The sequence below is a fragment of the Pan paniscus genome, chromosome 4 (assembly GCF_029289425.2).
Source record: "Pan paniscus chromosome 4, NHGRI_mPanPan1-v2.0_pri, whole genome shotgun sequence".
Taxonomy (NCBI): Eukaryota; Metazoa; Chordata; class Mammalia; order Primates; family Hominidae; genus Pan; species Pan paniscus.
This window is the reverse complement of record NC_073253.2, coordinates 74772766-74790173: the sequence shown is the minus strand read 5'-3', so window position 1 is coordinate 74790173 and position 17408 is coordinate 74772766. Positions and strand designations below refer to the sequence as shown.

Genomic DNA, 17408 nt, shown 5'->3' with positions numbered 1-17408 from the left:
TTCTTCTGTTTATCACCTCCACATATTATTGGTCAGTGGCCACAGTAGTCACTGTGCTAGAAGCCTTGGGATGTTACTTTTTCACTCTTTTACTCTTACTTTCCTATTCTTCACTTACCCTTATATTAATCCATCTCATATTTTGCTGATTTCACTTCCTAGCAGTTCCTCAAATCTCTCTCCTTCTCTTTATTCCTCCTGCTACATCCTAGATGAGTTTCTCCTCTAGGAGAAACTGGACAATGAAATGTTTCCAGTCTGCCTGACACTGATCACCTCCCCTTAAAGCCATTCTCCTATCTGCAATACAGGACTGTATTTAATAGCTATGTCTGACCTGTTTAAAACCTTTAATGACTCCCATACAACTACAGGGTAACACTCAGGCTCTTTGGTTTGGCACTCTAGGCCTTCCATGATCTTGGACCCTCCCTGTCTCTCCAAGGTCATCTCCCTTTAGCTATTGCCTCATGCTTTATGCTTCGATAAGCCAAACTACTGGTACCTTCCAAAGTAATATACATTGGTTTCTCCAATGTACTTATACTTGTCATGTGAAACTTTGATTGTATATTTGGGGTACATAAGCTATTCTTCAGTACCCCGCAAATTCCCTGGCACAGAGGAGAAATGCAAAATGCATTTAATGAATAAATTAATGAATAGGCACTTTAGGAGCAGAACTGGGAACTATTGACCCTCAGATTTGTTAGTGTTCTTTCTACTACACTGTACATTTCTAATTATTGTATGTATATCTACCATGTTATTATGGAAGACTGTTCTAAGGATATAATATTTCAGCCCTTGAGTTGCCAACAGTGTAATGGAGGACACAAACAATAAATAGTTTGTAAATGAGTAATTTTACAACAAACACATTTTTAATTTTGTGATTAAAATTGCTAACAGAGTTAAAATAAAAAGTGCTAGGAACTCCTGAAATTACCAAAACAAGGAGATGTTGATCTCTCCGGGTAAAACTTATGCTCCTTTCTGCCTTTCACCTGTTCCTTCCACCCCAAGGAATAGCGATATTGACATGCATGTGCAAAGTTTATTTATTGGACTTTGTACCCAGGAAAGGAAGTGCTAGATGTGATGAGGAAAGGGAGAGAAAGCTTGGTGTGCCCATGGAAGATTCTTGCTCTGTAACGGTTTTGGGTATTTTTCTATTCTTTCTCTTTTTCCTTTTCCTTTTAAATTATGTTTTATTTATTATTTTTATTTATTCTTTTTTTTTTGAGACAGGGTCTCACTCTGTCACCCAGGCTGGAGGGCAGTGGCATGATCACAGCTCACTGCAGCCATGCCTCCCCGGGCTCCAGTGATCCTCCCGCCTCTGCCGCCAGAGTTACTGGGACTGCAGATGCACCCCACCATGCCCACCTAATTTTTGTATTTTGGGTCGAGACAAGGTTTCACCACATTGCCCAGGCTGGGCTCGAACTCCTGAGCTCAAGCAATTCACCTGCCCCAACCTCGCAAAGTGCTGGGATTATAGGCAGGAGCCACCACTGCTATGATACACTGGGTTTGGGAGCCTACACCTTAGGATGACCTGGAGTAGTGAACTTAAATAAGGGCTGTTCTAAGGCTAATGGTGAAATAAAGCATTGGGAGACATTACTGTGATAAACCTTAACAACATGAAGATAGTAGAGCTGAGAAAAATTCTGAGCTATCGGCAAGGAGAGAGGTCAGGAAGGAGGTGCAGAGGTGCATGTTCTCTCACCTTATATCTAGGGAGTCAGAAATCATGCAAAGGTGGTGAATCCATAAAAAAGATACGAATGCATTTCTGAAACCCTAACATGACAAAATAAAAACATTAACCAATATATAGCTAGTAAACATTAGCAGAAAAGCAGGGAAGCAGAGGTAATATAAATGAGCTAAATTTCTCAAGTTTTAGGGCAAAAAGTCAATATATATTACTTAGAGTTGATAAAAATATAAATATAAGCATATCATTTAGTATTATGAAGGAAATCATCAAAAGAAAATAGTTAAGCTATATGAGGAGATAGGTGTGGAAGACAGGAAGAAGACATATTTTGATTTTATCATCTATCTGTGCTGTTTGAATGTTCTGTTTTTCAGTGTGTCTCTTACAATAGTGATATGTGAAATATCGCCTCTGTAAGTATTATGTCAGAGCATTTTGGTGGCAATCACAGAATTCTTGGGTCGGAGTAACTTCTGCAATTTATCTCATATAAGAAATCTAGAGTATGCTGAGTGTGTCAGGGTTATGGTTCTATTTCTCTCTGATTAGGTTGACCTGCCCTCTTCTCTGTGTGGGCACTGTGTTCAGACACCTGGTAGCTTCAGACATCTCATCAGTAAGGGATGCTATTGGTGCCTTGCCCAGATTCCCTTTACTGGGCCAGCACACTTGTCCCCAAGCAGTTGTGAGAATTGCATTTGGCAAAACAGGACCCACCTTGCCTGAGAGGCAATGTCCTTTCTTATCAGGGTTGGGGAAAAAGGGAGCCAACCAATGACTAGTGATTGACCAACACGGGGTTACAAAAGATCAATTCTTTGCCTCAACATGGGACCAACTCCATGTGAAGTGTTTGTCCCAGAGCTTCCTGTAGGACCAGGCTGAAGCCGTTCTCCACCTGAGAACATACTCTTGCTTAGCCTTCTTCCTGCACTCTATTCTGCTTCCCTTACTGTTTGTCTCCAGGGAATACACCCTCAGCAAATATCTTGCACAAGAATCCACATCTCAGGCTTTTCTTTAGGGAATCCAGCCTGAGATACTCTCTCTAGGTCTCATTCATCCCAGAATCCTCTCTTGTCCATCACCAACTGACTTTCCCTCTTGCCTCATTTGCTAGAAATTCGTGTGTGTGTGTGTGTGTGTGTGTGTGTGTATGAATGGTCTAGGCATAGATATAGATAGATAGATATAATTGGTCTAGGCATGAATATTGATACAGAGATATACAAGGATATGAATATAGATATATCTCTATATCTAGAATATAGATAGGTCTCTATATCTATGTTCATATCCAAACCAATTCTAATCTAAGATAAATGGATATGACTACGGATATAAATGTAGAGATATATCTATATTCATACACGTATATAGAATCCATATATATCTCTATATCTATATTTGTATCAATATATATGATTCATATCCATATATATGATTCATATCCATATAGATTTATATCCATATATAGAGATTATATTCATATATATTAATATAGATCTAGGGATATACCTATATCGATGCCTAGACCAATTACTAGTTAGAGAAGTGGCATTACTGTTATTCCTTTAGACATCTGGAATGGAGTGGATGTGGAAGCATCAATCACCAAAACCACTGCAAATATTAATGGGTGTGATCTGCTCTGTTGGAAATTTTTATTCCTCCCATGGTTTTCTTGCCATGGGGCAATGGTAAATCAACTTATGTGTTGGTTCCACCAACCTGAATCTGAAAGTGCAGGGAACTGGAATGAGTGCACATTAAATTACTTGAGTAACTATATAAGCTCTTGATAACCTAAGAGAAATAATATATTTCCAGCTCGTCTAATTCTCGACAAAAGAATAATGCTGTATTTCATTATTTTCACTGCACAATGACACATAAAGCTTCAAAGTTGACAAAGAAAGCTTCAATTCTTTGCTGAGTGCAAATCTGCTAGGAAATACTGTGAGACTTAAAAATCAGCCTTGTCCTGAAACCAGAAGGTCAGGACAAAACACACAAATCAAAGCTGTTCAATTCATTAGAAACAAAACTCTTGTAAAATAAATTTTTCCAGAAAACTATGACATCACCAGGAGCAATAAATATTATCTGCTGCTTCAATTTGTGGAGAAATTAGGAAATGGAAGCAAATGGGGTAATAATATGGGGTAGTTTCCTCTTTAATATTCTTTGATTTACCCCTCCCCATATTCCAAGCTATATCCATCCTTGGGATATAGCTTCATATTTTCTGGTTCTTCTCTCTTTGTAAGAAAATATAATGAAGTGAAAAAGAAAAGTGAGCCGACAATCAAGGAGATAAGATGAAGTATTTATTATATAAAAAATAATAAATGGGATTCTTTTTTGCTTTCAATTTTACAGAACTTAAAATGAAGTTTTTGGGGTTTTGTTTTGTTTTTGACTTCTTTGGGAGAAAATATGAAGATAAATGCAAGAATCTGAAAAGTAGAATAAATTTCTTACAAAGAAGGAGCAATTACATATGCCCTTTGTACTCCTATATAATGTTTGTTCTTTTATATTTTTCCTTTTAGAAAATAAAAAAAAAGAAATCTAGAAAATACAGAGCTCGTGAAGGCTTAGAAAATAGAAAATAAACTCTCTAAACAATTTAGAGTTTGGGAAAGTGGCAGCAACCACATAAAAGTACATCTCTCACATAGAATGAAAAGCATCATTTGATGAAAAGCATCTTGTCTTGTGGAAGTTTAGAAATTTACGTTCTCTTCCTTGCTTTATTACTTGCTCACTGTGTAACCGTGGGCAAGTAACTTAACCTTCATAGTTTGAACTTTCTTACTTTGGAACATTAGGAAGTAATAATTATAATGCTGTTAATTCTAATATTGATGATATTTATTAGGCACGTACAATATGAAAAGCACTACATGAAATCTTTATTTATACATATGTCTCATGTTCTTTTTTCAAAAAACCTTGATATAGATATTTGAATTCTAATTTTATAGAATTGGTCTATCTATTAAGAGGCCTTTGGTGTCAAGTCGCACAGGAAACCTAATTCAACAGACTTATCCAATAAGAAGAATTGAATATTTCCCATAAGAAAGTCTCAAGCTCTGTTAGTGAAGCAACTCGTTACATTGCCAGGGGTCAACGTAATGGCATCACTTCCTTCCCTTGGCATGCAGGCTTTGATTATTCTAGCTTGACCCTTCCTGATCACAAGATGGCTGCCACAGTTCTAAAAATCACATCCTCCTATAGTGATGAGCACTGGCAGAAAAGGCTATTTCTACCAATGGATCTCTTCAAGAACAAGGAAGATTTCCTCATAATCCTTCCAGGTTGATCTCCTCTATGTCTTATTGGCCAGAAATGGGTAACATGTCCATCTTCAAAACAGTCTCCAGCAGGAGGCATGCAATTATCATCATCTATTTGAACCAAGTCTGTCTGATCTTTGGGTCAAAGAAGAACCTCTGCCACACCTAAACTTTGAACACAGTTTCAAAATAGCTACACAACGTTAAGAGTGTGGCATAGTTGTTGGATGAACATTGTGGTATATGAGCAAACAGAGGGCCGAAAAGATAAATTCTTTGCCCAAATTCAAAGCTAGTGAATGGCAGAGGTAGGACCTAACCCGAAGTCTCTCTGAGAACGCAGTCTAATCTTTTCTGAAATCTTGCCCTGCATCCTATTTTGTCTTGTTCCCAAGTAAGACATTTCATATAAAGTCTAAGTCATTTGCAAGGTACATTTTGGGAAGCTCTACCAACCAGAGCTACAGATGAACTGAATTATAACAGGCTTCTTAGGCATCTCCTGCCTCAACACTTAACTTTGGGAAAACCAGGAAACATTACTGCCCATAATCCCTTTCTCCTCAGTCTTTGTGGTTGAGTATGTAGCCAACTTCAATCCTGGGCACGATGCCACCACCACTAATGGCAGGAGGCAGAAGATGTTCAAATAACCTTCCACAGCACACTTCCCGTGAATCAAGATACTGGTTAACAACTTCACTAGCATGAGAGGTGGCCATGTGAACAAATGTGAATGATGTGATCATTGAAATTAAGTCCTCCTCTGTTTCAGGTAAGGATATTCATTCTTTGAATATGCTAAAGGAAGGATTTAGTCATGGAAGGATTGAGGAAGGGAGAAGTTTGATGAGTAAGCACTGCAAAACAAAAGCACAAAAGAGAGTATTTAATTAAGTACTATTAATAAGAGTAATTAAGTATTAATTAAGTACCATATATTTATTCTTATTTTGTTGTATTTGCTTTTGTTGTATTTGCTTAGCCATAAATTCTTTGCCTAGGCCACTGTCCAGAAAAGTTTCTCCTAGGTTTTCTTCTAGAATTTTCATGGTTTCAGGTCTTACATTTAAGTCTTCCTTCCATCTTGTGTTATTTTTTTTTTTGGAATATGTTGAGAGATAGGGATCCAGTTTCACTCTTCTGCACGTGGCTATCCAATTTTCCAAGCACCATTTATTGAATAGGGTATCCTTTCCTCAGTGCACATCTTTGTCTGCTTTCTCAAAGATCTGTTTGTTGTAGGTATTTGGCTTTATTCCTGGGTTCTCTATTCTGTTTCACTGGTTTATGCATTTACTTTTATACCAGTATCATATTATTTTGATTATGTAGCCTTGTAGTATAATTTGTAGCCAGGTACACACTGAATAAATTACAATCATTACTCTTAAGGTTAAAAAAGAGAGTATTTACAAGGAATAGTTAGAAAAGTTGATAAGATAAAATATAATTGAATTCTAAAAGCACAAGTGGGCCTGTGAATAATCTAAGATGGGGCAAATATTCTCATTCTGAAGAATGTAAGTTATCAATTACTTTGCCCATTTATAGCATTTAATATGACATCACTACTTCAAAGAAGCCTCAGTTGGAGACACGGAGACACCATAAAATTCAAGGTTTAATGATTATTATCTATATTATAAATATCAGGGGATCAAAACATATTTAGATAATTGGATTGTTTTATCATTCTATTATGTTACTTCTTACATTTCTTTTCATTGTTGTTTTAGTGGTAGTCATATTTAATGAGTTAGCATCTGAACCTGACTAAGGTAAGTTTAAATGAAAAGTGTTTTTACATGTTGAATATACCTGTCACCTATATTTTAGGTTCACTCTTTGCCTCTCTAGTTCTGTCTCATAGATATGAAGATGGTGTCTTAATTGAGCTAATCCTTCTTCTCTTTTCTTCAAAAGTGCTACAATTTCTCAGTAGTAACTATGGCACACCACTATGAGTTATGCTTCTGGGAGTCTATTTGCTTTCTACCAAGCTCAGTTCTCAACAGGGCAATACCTCTGCCTTTAACCCCCCTCCTGCAGGATACAGTCCAATTATTCTCAGAGCCACTCCTGGGGAAAGCAGAAGCAAAAATTTCATGGGAAATAGGGACATCTCTCATGAGAAAATTACCACTTTACAAGCCAGCAGAAATCATATGAGCACTCATTAGTTGCCCCCATGCAGTATAAACCCAGAATTCCTAAGCCCTACTTAAGAATGTGCCTAAACATAGGAATGATACAATGGACTTTGAGGGCCCAGGAGAAAAGGTGGGTGTCAAGTGAGGGATAAAAGATTGCAAATTGGGTTCAGTATATACTGCTTAGGTGATGGGTACAACAAAGTCTCACAAATCACCACTAAAGAACTTACTCATGTAACTACCACCTGTTCACAAAAAACCTGTGGGAATAAAAAATTTTTTAAAAATCCTGTTTCCCTAAAAAAACAAACAAACATAGGTTACATTCATTAAAAAGACTGCACTGTTCTTTCATTTTTGTTTTTTTCCCATTATATCTATGATTACATACACCTATTCTTCTGCCATCAATTCATATATGCACACCTTTTGGTAGTTTTAATTGGTTACCTCCCATAAATAGAGACTTATGTTAGAATAAAATGAAACCGATAGATTAAGGTTAAAAAAATAAAATTAAAATGTGCCTAAACATGGTTTAGGTGAGGACCAAAAGGAAAAATAATTTTAGATTATAAGCCTCTAGTATGTCCTATAGTTAGATAGTGCAGTAGATAGATGAAGCCAACTTGCCGGGGTAGGAAGGATAGATTTGGACTCCAGCAAAAAATGGCACAAAATGTTTGAAGTGTTTACTACTGATTCTTGATTCAGTCATGATTTAAGTCAAGAATTCCCAGCTGTAACCTGAAACTAGCCTGCCACTTTAGCAACAAACTTTAATTTCAAATTAGAAATCCCTTTATCCATGTGTTAGAGATCAGCACAAGTTAATAGTTGAAAACAGTTGGCCTGCTTTCACGAAAAATAAGTTTTTGTTATAATTTTTGGGAAAACATTTTGCTTTGAAGGAAGCTGTGGCATGATGTCATTTTCAGAAGGGACTTCTATAAAAGTAGCCAACAATGATTTTGTTCTCCCATTCATCAGTTATTGCTTGCTTATTAGATAACCCTCTTTAGTCAGTTGTACCTGGCCTTTTCATGGGTTCAGGTACCCAAAGCTGTTGCCTTCACTCTACAAATCCTATCCTGCCAGTACCAACAATGCTCTCTCAAATCATTTTTGCTGTCTTTCAACTCAATATGGTTAGTAAGATTTGAAAAACAAAATGAAATTAGGTAAATGACATTTTAGCAATCAGAGATTATTAATATATTTATGATCACACAAAGTTATTGCTAATATTTTTGCTGAATAGTCAATACTATGAAACATACAGTGCAACAGGAAGGAAACAATGGTCTCTGCGTACAGAGATTGTGGCATTCGTTGGTGTTTTATCTATTGCTAAAAAAGAAATTACCTCAAAATTTAGCATTTTAAAACAACCATCTTATTTTGCTTATAATTTTGTGGTCAGGAATTTTAAAAAAGCTCAGCTAGGGATTCTCACTTGTTGTCTCTCAAAATGTTGCAGTTGGATATTGGCTGGGACCCCAGTTATCTGCTCAACTTCCAAAATGGCTCGCTCAGCTGAGGCTGTCAACTAGAGTAATTGAACATAATGTCTTCCATATGACCTGGGTTTCTCACAGCATGGCTGCTTGGTCCTGAGAGCAGTATCCCAACGGGAAGCATTTAGACATCATGGATTTTAGTGGGCAAGGCAGGAACTACACAGTTTCTTCAGACCTAGCCCTAGGAGTTACACAATCTCATTTTCCCTGCATTCTATCACCTGAAAGGCCACTCCAGTTGCAAAAAAAGAGGGGCATTTGGCTCTCTAATGTTAACGAAATAAAAAGACGAATGTCAAATGATTTGTGGCTGTCTTATTCTGCCAAAACTACAGAAAATCCAGCTTTTTAGAGTGCCAACAAGAATTTCTCTCAGAAAAAAATATAAAAATCAGTGGAAGATTTTATTTTAAAGACTTCTACTTATCTACTCATAGATTAAAAAAATTAGTGAAGTGATTCTTTCTGCTGGGCTCATAGGAAAAGAAAATAATATCTTTTTTTCCACATTATTCTGTTTACAGCTGTGCACATAGTGAAATTCTTGCAAGTATCAGAAAGATTTCTTTATTAACATTAATTTCCAGAAGAAAATTTTCCATCTGCTTTTTTAAACTAGGGTTATTTTCCACCGGATGTGTTTAGTATAAGTAGTCAGGAGGTATCATGTTATTTTTCTGAATTGTTCTAGTTCATATATTCATATTTTTTAAAGTATAGTTTTGAAAGAACCCATTTTTATCCAAAAGAAGTTCTGGTAGTATAAAATGTCATCCATATACTATGATGTAGTCAGTGCTTATATAAAGGAATCTGTGTTTTTGTTTAATATGATCTGGTAGATAAAAAGAAGAAATCTTATTACTTGAACAGCATCTACTTCTGACAGGTAATATGTGAGCAATTACCTGTTTGTGACTTTTTTTCCCACCTTTGAATTCTTCAGGAAAACTTCAACTTTGTCTTAATTTGTTTAGTTTGAAATCATGCAGCTGCATTTGCCTCCTTGTCAAAGAAAACAAAATTTCTTTCAGGTTGGGCAGAAAAGCATTATACCAGTTGTTTTGACCACCAAGGACAGATTTAAATAGGGTTCATCAAATCAAAAACAACAAAGTAGAAGAAAATTGAAAGTGCCTATTGTCATCACTCCTGGCTCAGTGCTTCTCAAGCCTTAATGTACATGTGGAATCCTATGGAAAATGTAAACTGTTGATTCCTATTCAGCAGGTCTTGGGTAGGGTTGAATATTTACATTTTCAAAAGTTCCCAGGAAATGATGCTGCTGGTTAAAAGACTACATTTTGTGTAGTGAAGGGGTCCATTAACTTAGAAATAATTGAATTTGACTCTGAGGGGCACACTGGCAAAGAGAACCAGCAAAGAGTTGCTATATGTTTAAATGGACTTCCAAGAGTAACAAATTTAATGTATTTAAAACTCTCTTAAACTTTTTTTAAATGTCATTAATGTTTACCAGTGGTAAAATATATAAAATTATGCAAAAATGAAAAAAACTGTCAGGTTTTATTTTATGATGACTTTTAATAAAGCAAATTATTATAGTCATGTAACAAATGACTATAGCTGAGGTTAGAAATCCATTTTCCTCAGAATAAAAACAAAGCTGATTACAATAAATTACTTTGGCTGATATTTTTTAAAATATTTAAAATGCTAATGCAAGGTGGTAAAATAGGAGGTCCTAGACTTCACTCCTACCCCAGAAGAAAGTTCAACCAGCCACTATTCACACACGAAAACACCTTGATGAACACCTTAACATGTGGGAATAAGTCTGAGTCACCTGTGTGTTCCACAAAAGTGGAAAAAATTAAAAAGGTGGGAGAAACGGTCTGGCTTTGGTTGTATTTCCCCTCCTCCTCTAAGTCAGCACCATGCCACACAGAGAAGATTCCTCAGGGCCCACAGTTTCTATACTGAGAAAAGAGAACCAGGTTGATGGACATCCAGGTTCCCTAGCTTTCTGAGACAGTCTCTAGGAAGCCCAATCCTCATTCTCACCTCATAAGGAATGGGGAACATGGGAGAAAACTACACAGCTAAGCCACCTGGGGTCAGAAGGAAATAAAGCAAGAAGGTGGAGTCCACAGAGAATAGCATGCAGAATTTGGTAAAAGCTCAATATACCTGGAAGCAGCAGAGTTCCATCAGAGATATCAGCTAACAGCATAGCTCACCCACAAAGCCAAGATGGTCACTCCCAGAAGAGGTAGAGAATGTTACCAGGCTTGAATCCCTAGACAGCTACCCTCCAGACCTAGTCTTGGACCTTACCCCAAGATCCTACTCAGGGTGAGAGAAAATCTGTAGCAAGTTCCCATAACAAGCAGATGCTAGATCTGCCACACCTGGAAGTTTAATCAGGGCTCCCCTCAGCTTCAAAGCCTATTTCCAGAAACTTCCTAGGGAGGAAGGCAAATCTCAACCATGCATTTTTTCTGACAATGGCAGTTATTCCATCCATCCTGATCTACTTAACTTGGGGCCCCTTCTGCAACTCTATGCAACTACTGAAGTCAAATAGCATTACCTTTTCTCCATAACTACAGCCTGTGGCCCAGCCAGATCAGAGGCAATAGCAGTGCTTATACAGCAGCTCAGCTTGATAGCAGATCTCAGCCAGGGGTCTTGCTGGACAGCAAAACCTAGCCAGCTACCCCACCCAAATTTAGAAAAAAGAGAGTAGTAGCCCAACCATGCAAGGAACCTGAAAGCAAGCTCTGCTTGCCCAGGGTCATCACCAGCTGGCTCATTCAGAATCATAGGCAAGACTAACGAGGAAATGCTTATCCCTACCAGAGAACTCCTATAAAAGCAGGAAAATGTGGCTGTCTCTTCAAATGCATAAATGCCAATGCAAGGACTTAAGAATTACAAAGATTGAGGAAATCATGACACCTTCAAAAGAAACTAACAAAACCCAAACCATAAACTCTACAAAAGTAGATGTACGAAATGACAGAAAAATAATTCAGAATAATCCTCTTTAAAAAATTCAGTGAACTTCAGAAATATACATATACGAATAAAAAATTAAATGTGATTTGAAGAACAATACCCAAACCACATAAGAAGTTTGACAAAGAAGTAGAAATAATAAGAAAACATCAAATAAAAATCCTAGAGGTGAAGAATGTAATGACTGAACTAAATATTGCAAAAGAAAGCTTTAACAGCTAGCATGATCAAGCTGAAGAAAAAAAAATCAGTGAACTTGAAGACAAAACATTTGAAATTACCTAATCAGAGGAATGACAACAACAAGAAGGGGTGAAAAAGAATGCAGAATGCCTACAAATTTATGGGACATCATAAAGAGACCTAACTCATGCATAGTAGGCATTAAAAAAGGAAAAACAAAAATGAACAGAAAAGTTATTTAAAGGCATAATGGATAAAAATTCCTCTAATTTGAGGAAAGAAGCCAACATTTAGGTACAGAAAGTACAGAGAAAACCAATTAAATTCAACTCAAAGAGAAATTCTCCAGAACATATAATTATCAAACTATCAAATTCAAAGACAAAAAAAATTCTTAGAGAAGCAAAAGATAAGAGATTCATCATATACAAAGGAGTCTCAATATGACTATCAGCAGACTTCTCAGAAGAAACTCTACAGGCCAGGAGAGAGTGAGATGATATATTCAAAATGCTGAAGGGAAAACCTGCCAATCAAGAATGCCTTACTAAACAAAGCTATCTTTCAGAAATGAAAAAGTAGTAAAAAGTTTCTGAGACAAACTAATGCTTACTAGGCAAAAAATATTTTATCATCACTAGGCTTGCCACATAGAAATTTCTAAAGAAGTTTTTTACAACTTAAAGAAAAAGCTACTAATAAATAACATAAAACTTATGAAAACACAAAACCTAATAATATAAGTAATGTATTAATCCATTTTCACACTACTGATAAAGAAATACCTGAGACTGGGCAATTTACAAAGTAAAGAGTCTTAATGAGCTTATAGTTCCACATGGCTGGGGAGGCCTCACAATCATGGTGGAAGGCAAGGAGGAGCAAGTCACATTATGGATGGCAGCAGGCAAAGAGAGAGCTTGTGCAGGGAAACTCCGATTTTTAAAACCATCAGATCTCATGAGATTCATTCACTAAAAAGACAACAGTGCAGGAAATACCCTCCCCCATAATTTAATCACCTCCCACTGGGTTCCTCCCATGACATGTTGGAATTGTGGGAGTTACAATTCAAAATAAGATTTGGGTGGGGACACAGCCAAACCATATCATTCCACCCTGGCCCCTCCTAATCTCATGTACTCACATTTCAAAACCAATCATGCCTCCCAACAGTCCCCCAAAGTCTTAACCCATTAACTCAAAAGTACACAATCCAATGTCTCATCTAAGAGAAGGCAAATCCTTTCTGCCTATAAGCCTGTAAAATCAATAGCAAGTTAGTTACTTCCTAGATACAATGGGCGCACAGGCCTTGGGTAAATACAGCCATTGCAAATAGGAGAAATTGACCAAAACGAAGGGGCGACAGGCCCCATGCAAGTCCGAAATCCAGCAGGGCAGTCAAATCTTAAAGCACCAATATTATCTCCTTTGACTCTATGTCTGACATTTGAATCACACTGATGCAAGAGGTGGGTTCCCATGGTCTTGAGCAGTTTCACCCCTGTGGGTTAGCAGGGTACAGCCTCCCTCCTGGCTACTTTCACAGAAGGCGTTGAGTGTCTGTGGCTTTCCCAACTACATGGTGCAAGCTGTCGGTGGATCTATTATTCTGGGGTCTGGAGGATGGCAGCCCTCTTCTCAAAGCTCCACTAGGCAGTGCCCCAGTAGGGACTCTGTGTGGGGGCTCTGACCCCACATTTTCCTTCTGCACTTCCCTAGCAGAGGTTCTCTTGAGTGCCCTGCACCTGCAGCAAACTTCTGCCTGGACATACAGGCATTTCCATACATCCTCTTAAATTTAGATGGAGGTTCCCAAGCCTCAATTCTTGGCTTTTGTGCACCTGCAGGCTTAATATCACATGGAAGCTGCCAAGGCTTGGGACTTGGACCCTCTGAAGTTATGTCCCAAGCTGTACCTTGGCCCATTTTAGTCACAGCTGGAGTGACTGGGACACAGGGCACCAAGTCTCTAGACTGCACATAGCACAGAAACCCTCGGCCCAGCCCAGGAAAACAGTTTTTCTTCCCCTCAATGAGAGGGGCTGCTGCAAAGGTCTCTGACATGCTGCATAGACATTTTCCCCATTGTCTTGGTGATTAACATTCCGCTCCTCATTATTTATACAAATTTCTGCAGCCAGCTTGAATTTCTCCTCAGAAAATGGGATTTTTCTAGCATTGCCAAGTTGCAAATTTTTCAAACTTTTATGCTCTGTTTCCGTTTTAAAACTGAATGCCTTTAACAGCACCCAAGTTATCTCTTGAATGCTTTGCTGCTTAGAAATTTCTTCTGCCAGATACCCAAAATTATTTCTCTCAAGTTCAAAGTTCCACAAATCTTTAGAGCACAAGCAAAATGCTACCAGTCTCTTTACCAAAACATAACAAGAGTCACCTTTCCTCCAGTTCCCAACAAGTTTCTCATCTCCATCTGAGACCACCTCAGCCTGGATTTTATTGTCCATGTCACTATCCACATTTTGAGCAAAGCCATTTAACTTGTCTCTAGGAAATTCTGAACTTTCCCACATTTTCCTATCTTCTTGTGAGTCCTCCAAACTGCTCTGACCTCTGCCTGTTACCCAGTTCCAAAGTCACTTCCACATTTTTGGGTATCTTTTCAGCAGCGCCCCACTCTTCCAGTACCAATTTACTGTATTAGTGCATTTTCACGTTGCTGAGAAAGACATATCCAAGACTGAGCAATTTACAAAAGAAAAAGGTTTAATGAACTTACAATTTCACATGGCTTGAGAGGCCTCACAGTCGTGGCGGAAGGCAAGGAAGAGCAAGTCACATCTTACATGGATCGTGACAGGCAAAGAGAGAGCTTGTGCAGGGAAACTCCCATTTTTAAAACCGTCAGATCTCGCGAGATTCATTCACTATCATGAGAACAGTGCAGGAAAGACCTGCCCCCCTAATTCAATCACCTCCCATCAGGTTCTTCCCACAACATGTGGGAAATGTGAGAATTACAATTCAAAATGAGACGTGGGTGGGAACATAGCCAAACCATATCAAGTAATACAGAACAATATTCAGAATACTTTAGTACTGTAATGGTTGTGTGTAAAGTAATTTCATCCCTTGTATGACAGTTAAAGGACAAAATTATTAGTAACAACTATAGCTAAAATACATTGTTAAAGGATACACATTGCCAAATGATTTAAATTCAGACACCAAAAACATAAAATGGAAGGGAGGATATTATAAACTGACAGTAGTCAGTTCTTACATATCAATAATTACCTTGAATGTAAATGAATTAAATTCTTCAATCAAAAGACACAGAGTGAATGGATGGGTAAAAATAAAACCCAATAATATACTCCCTCCTCCACCTCCCAAAGTGTTGGGTATTATAGGCAGAAGCCCTAGGACCTGGAAAGCCCTTCCTTTAAAACACGAGTTTTACAAAGACAAGACCATATTATTGAACATGTTTTGATTTATCATTTGGCATATTTCTCCAGATCTCATAATGTTGCCTCTAGGAACTACACAAGTATTATGGATGCCACTGACCACTGCAGCAACCTCAGCCAGTGTCCACAAAGATGGCACTGTAGCCAATACCATCATACAAGAAAAATGTGCAAACATTTGAAAGGGGAAAAAAGTTAGCTTGTAGATGATATAATTATGTGCTTAGAAAATTAAAAACAATTTTTCCAATACCATTATAAACATTTTTAAATTCTCCTTTTGCATATGCTCTCCATTTAACTTTTACTCAAATATGTTTTACAAAAAAATTATATAATTGAAATTGCTAGTTCAATGGTGTGCATGTTTCTAATGTCCTTGCATGCATTAATGTCATGTCTAATGTCATTTCAGAAGGGACAATGACAAATTGTCCCTTCTGAAATGTACAAAAGTTTACTTCCTCCAACTCAACTACAAGCTTAATCTCTGACTTTTTGCCATTTGGTAAATGAGATTTCTCAGTACTGGCTATGTTGCAGTGAAAAGGCCACTCTCATACGGAGTTAATGGGAGAGTAAATCAGAACAACATTCCTGGAAAACAATTTCTAGCTAAACATTAAAAGCCTTGAGAATGTCCATACCCTTTGACCTATTTCTGGGAATTTATCCTAATGCAACAATTCAACATGTGAAGAAATAATTGTACAAAATAATGTGTGTCCCATTATGTTTTTTACATAGCAAACTCTTGTAAGCATACAAATTATCTAAAAGATAAATTGTTATGAAAATTATAACACATAGGCAAAAATTAAAATAATAATAATTTTTATAAATAGTATAAAATATGCATTAAAAATGATGGATGGAAAAGAAAATATCAAGATTATCAAAGAGTAGCTGCTTGATGGAGAACAAATTGACTGTGCACAAGTCATCATTTAAATAGAATACAATCCTGGAATTGTGCAGTGAGACACTGTCAATATTATTGATGCTTCATTCTTCTTGACTACAGGGGATATGTCTCCTTCTGGCCAATGTGAGGGAATGCCCCAAGGAGATGCTCATGAGGAAGACACAAGATGACTAATAGCCAAACAAGAGGATGTTTAACTTGAGGATGAATACTCCAAATTAAAGAGCTGAGCATCAGTACTAGAGGTGTTCTGCTGAAAGACAGCTACACCGTGAGGTGAATTTACCACTTACTAATAATAAAATAATTAGTACTGTAAAATAATGTAACTAGTTTAATCTTTCAGACCACATGCTTAGGGAGTAAAACCTTAATCTCTATGTAAAATCATATTTCACATGATTATAGAAAACCTAGTCCAATCAATTAATAGTAAATTGAATTTATCTCAGTTGCTTTGGGTATAAACTCAGCAAAATCAGGGCTTCCTTTAATCTCTCTGCCCCTCTTCTCCCTGTAAGATTCCTAAACTTTAGCTCATATATTGTCACTGGGAGAGAGGTTGCTAGTCTATGGTCCTTGGCATAGCCCCTGCTGTCTTCCTCCATTGAGTCTCAGTGCATATGCAGGAATATCTCTGCAAGCACAGGCCTGTAAAGATCTGTATCTTCCTCAACCTGAGACGGAGAGCATTCCAGGGCTATGGTCCACTCTCAGCAACTTCCTCTCAATTCACAGGAGCTGGAGAGGACTTTTGCTTATTTTTCTGTACTTTTCTAGACTATTTGTATTGTGGGGAATCTTTGAACTTGGGGAGATGATTTAGGACATCTGGCAGAAGAAATTTCTAAGCAGCAAAGCATTCACGATGTGACTTGAATGCTGTTAAAGGCATTCAGTTTCACAAGGGAAGCAGAGCATAAAAGTTTGAAAAATTTGCAGCCTGACAATGAGATAGAAAAGAAAATTCCATTTTCTGTGAAGAAATTCAAGCTGGCTGCAGAAATTTGCATAAGTAACGAGGACCTGAGTGTTAATCACCAAGACAATTGGGAAAATGTCTCTAGGGCATATCAGAGGTCTTCATGGCAGCCCCTTCCATTACAAGCCCTGAGGCATAGGCAGTAAAAATGGTTTTGTGGGCCAGGTCCAGGGTCCCTTTCCTGTG

General features: G+C 37.5%; 1 protein-coding gene across 3 annotated transcripts in view; it reads right to left on the bottom strand.

Annotated features, from left to right (window-relative positions):
• LOC129397789 (parathymosin-like) overlaps positions 1 to 17408 on the bottom strand; it is a 297114-nt gene that overhangs the window by 225247 nt on the left and 54459 nt on the right. The window contains exon 4 of one of the 3 annotated variants that reach the window (XR_010112201.1): positions 4043 to 5897. The exons of 1 other annotated variant lie outside the window; for it this stretch is intronic. Coding sequence is in view for 1 of the 2 variants with exons in the window: in XM_063604510.1 (XP_063460580.1) it covers positions 5856 to 5897 (42 nt within the window). In the remaining variant the exon portion in view is untranslated. Of the gene's footprint in view, positions 1 to 4042; positions 5898 to 17408 lie in introns of those variants that run through there. One more of the 3 variants, XM_063604510.1, reaches the window with a different exon arrangement.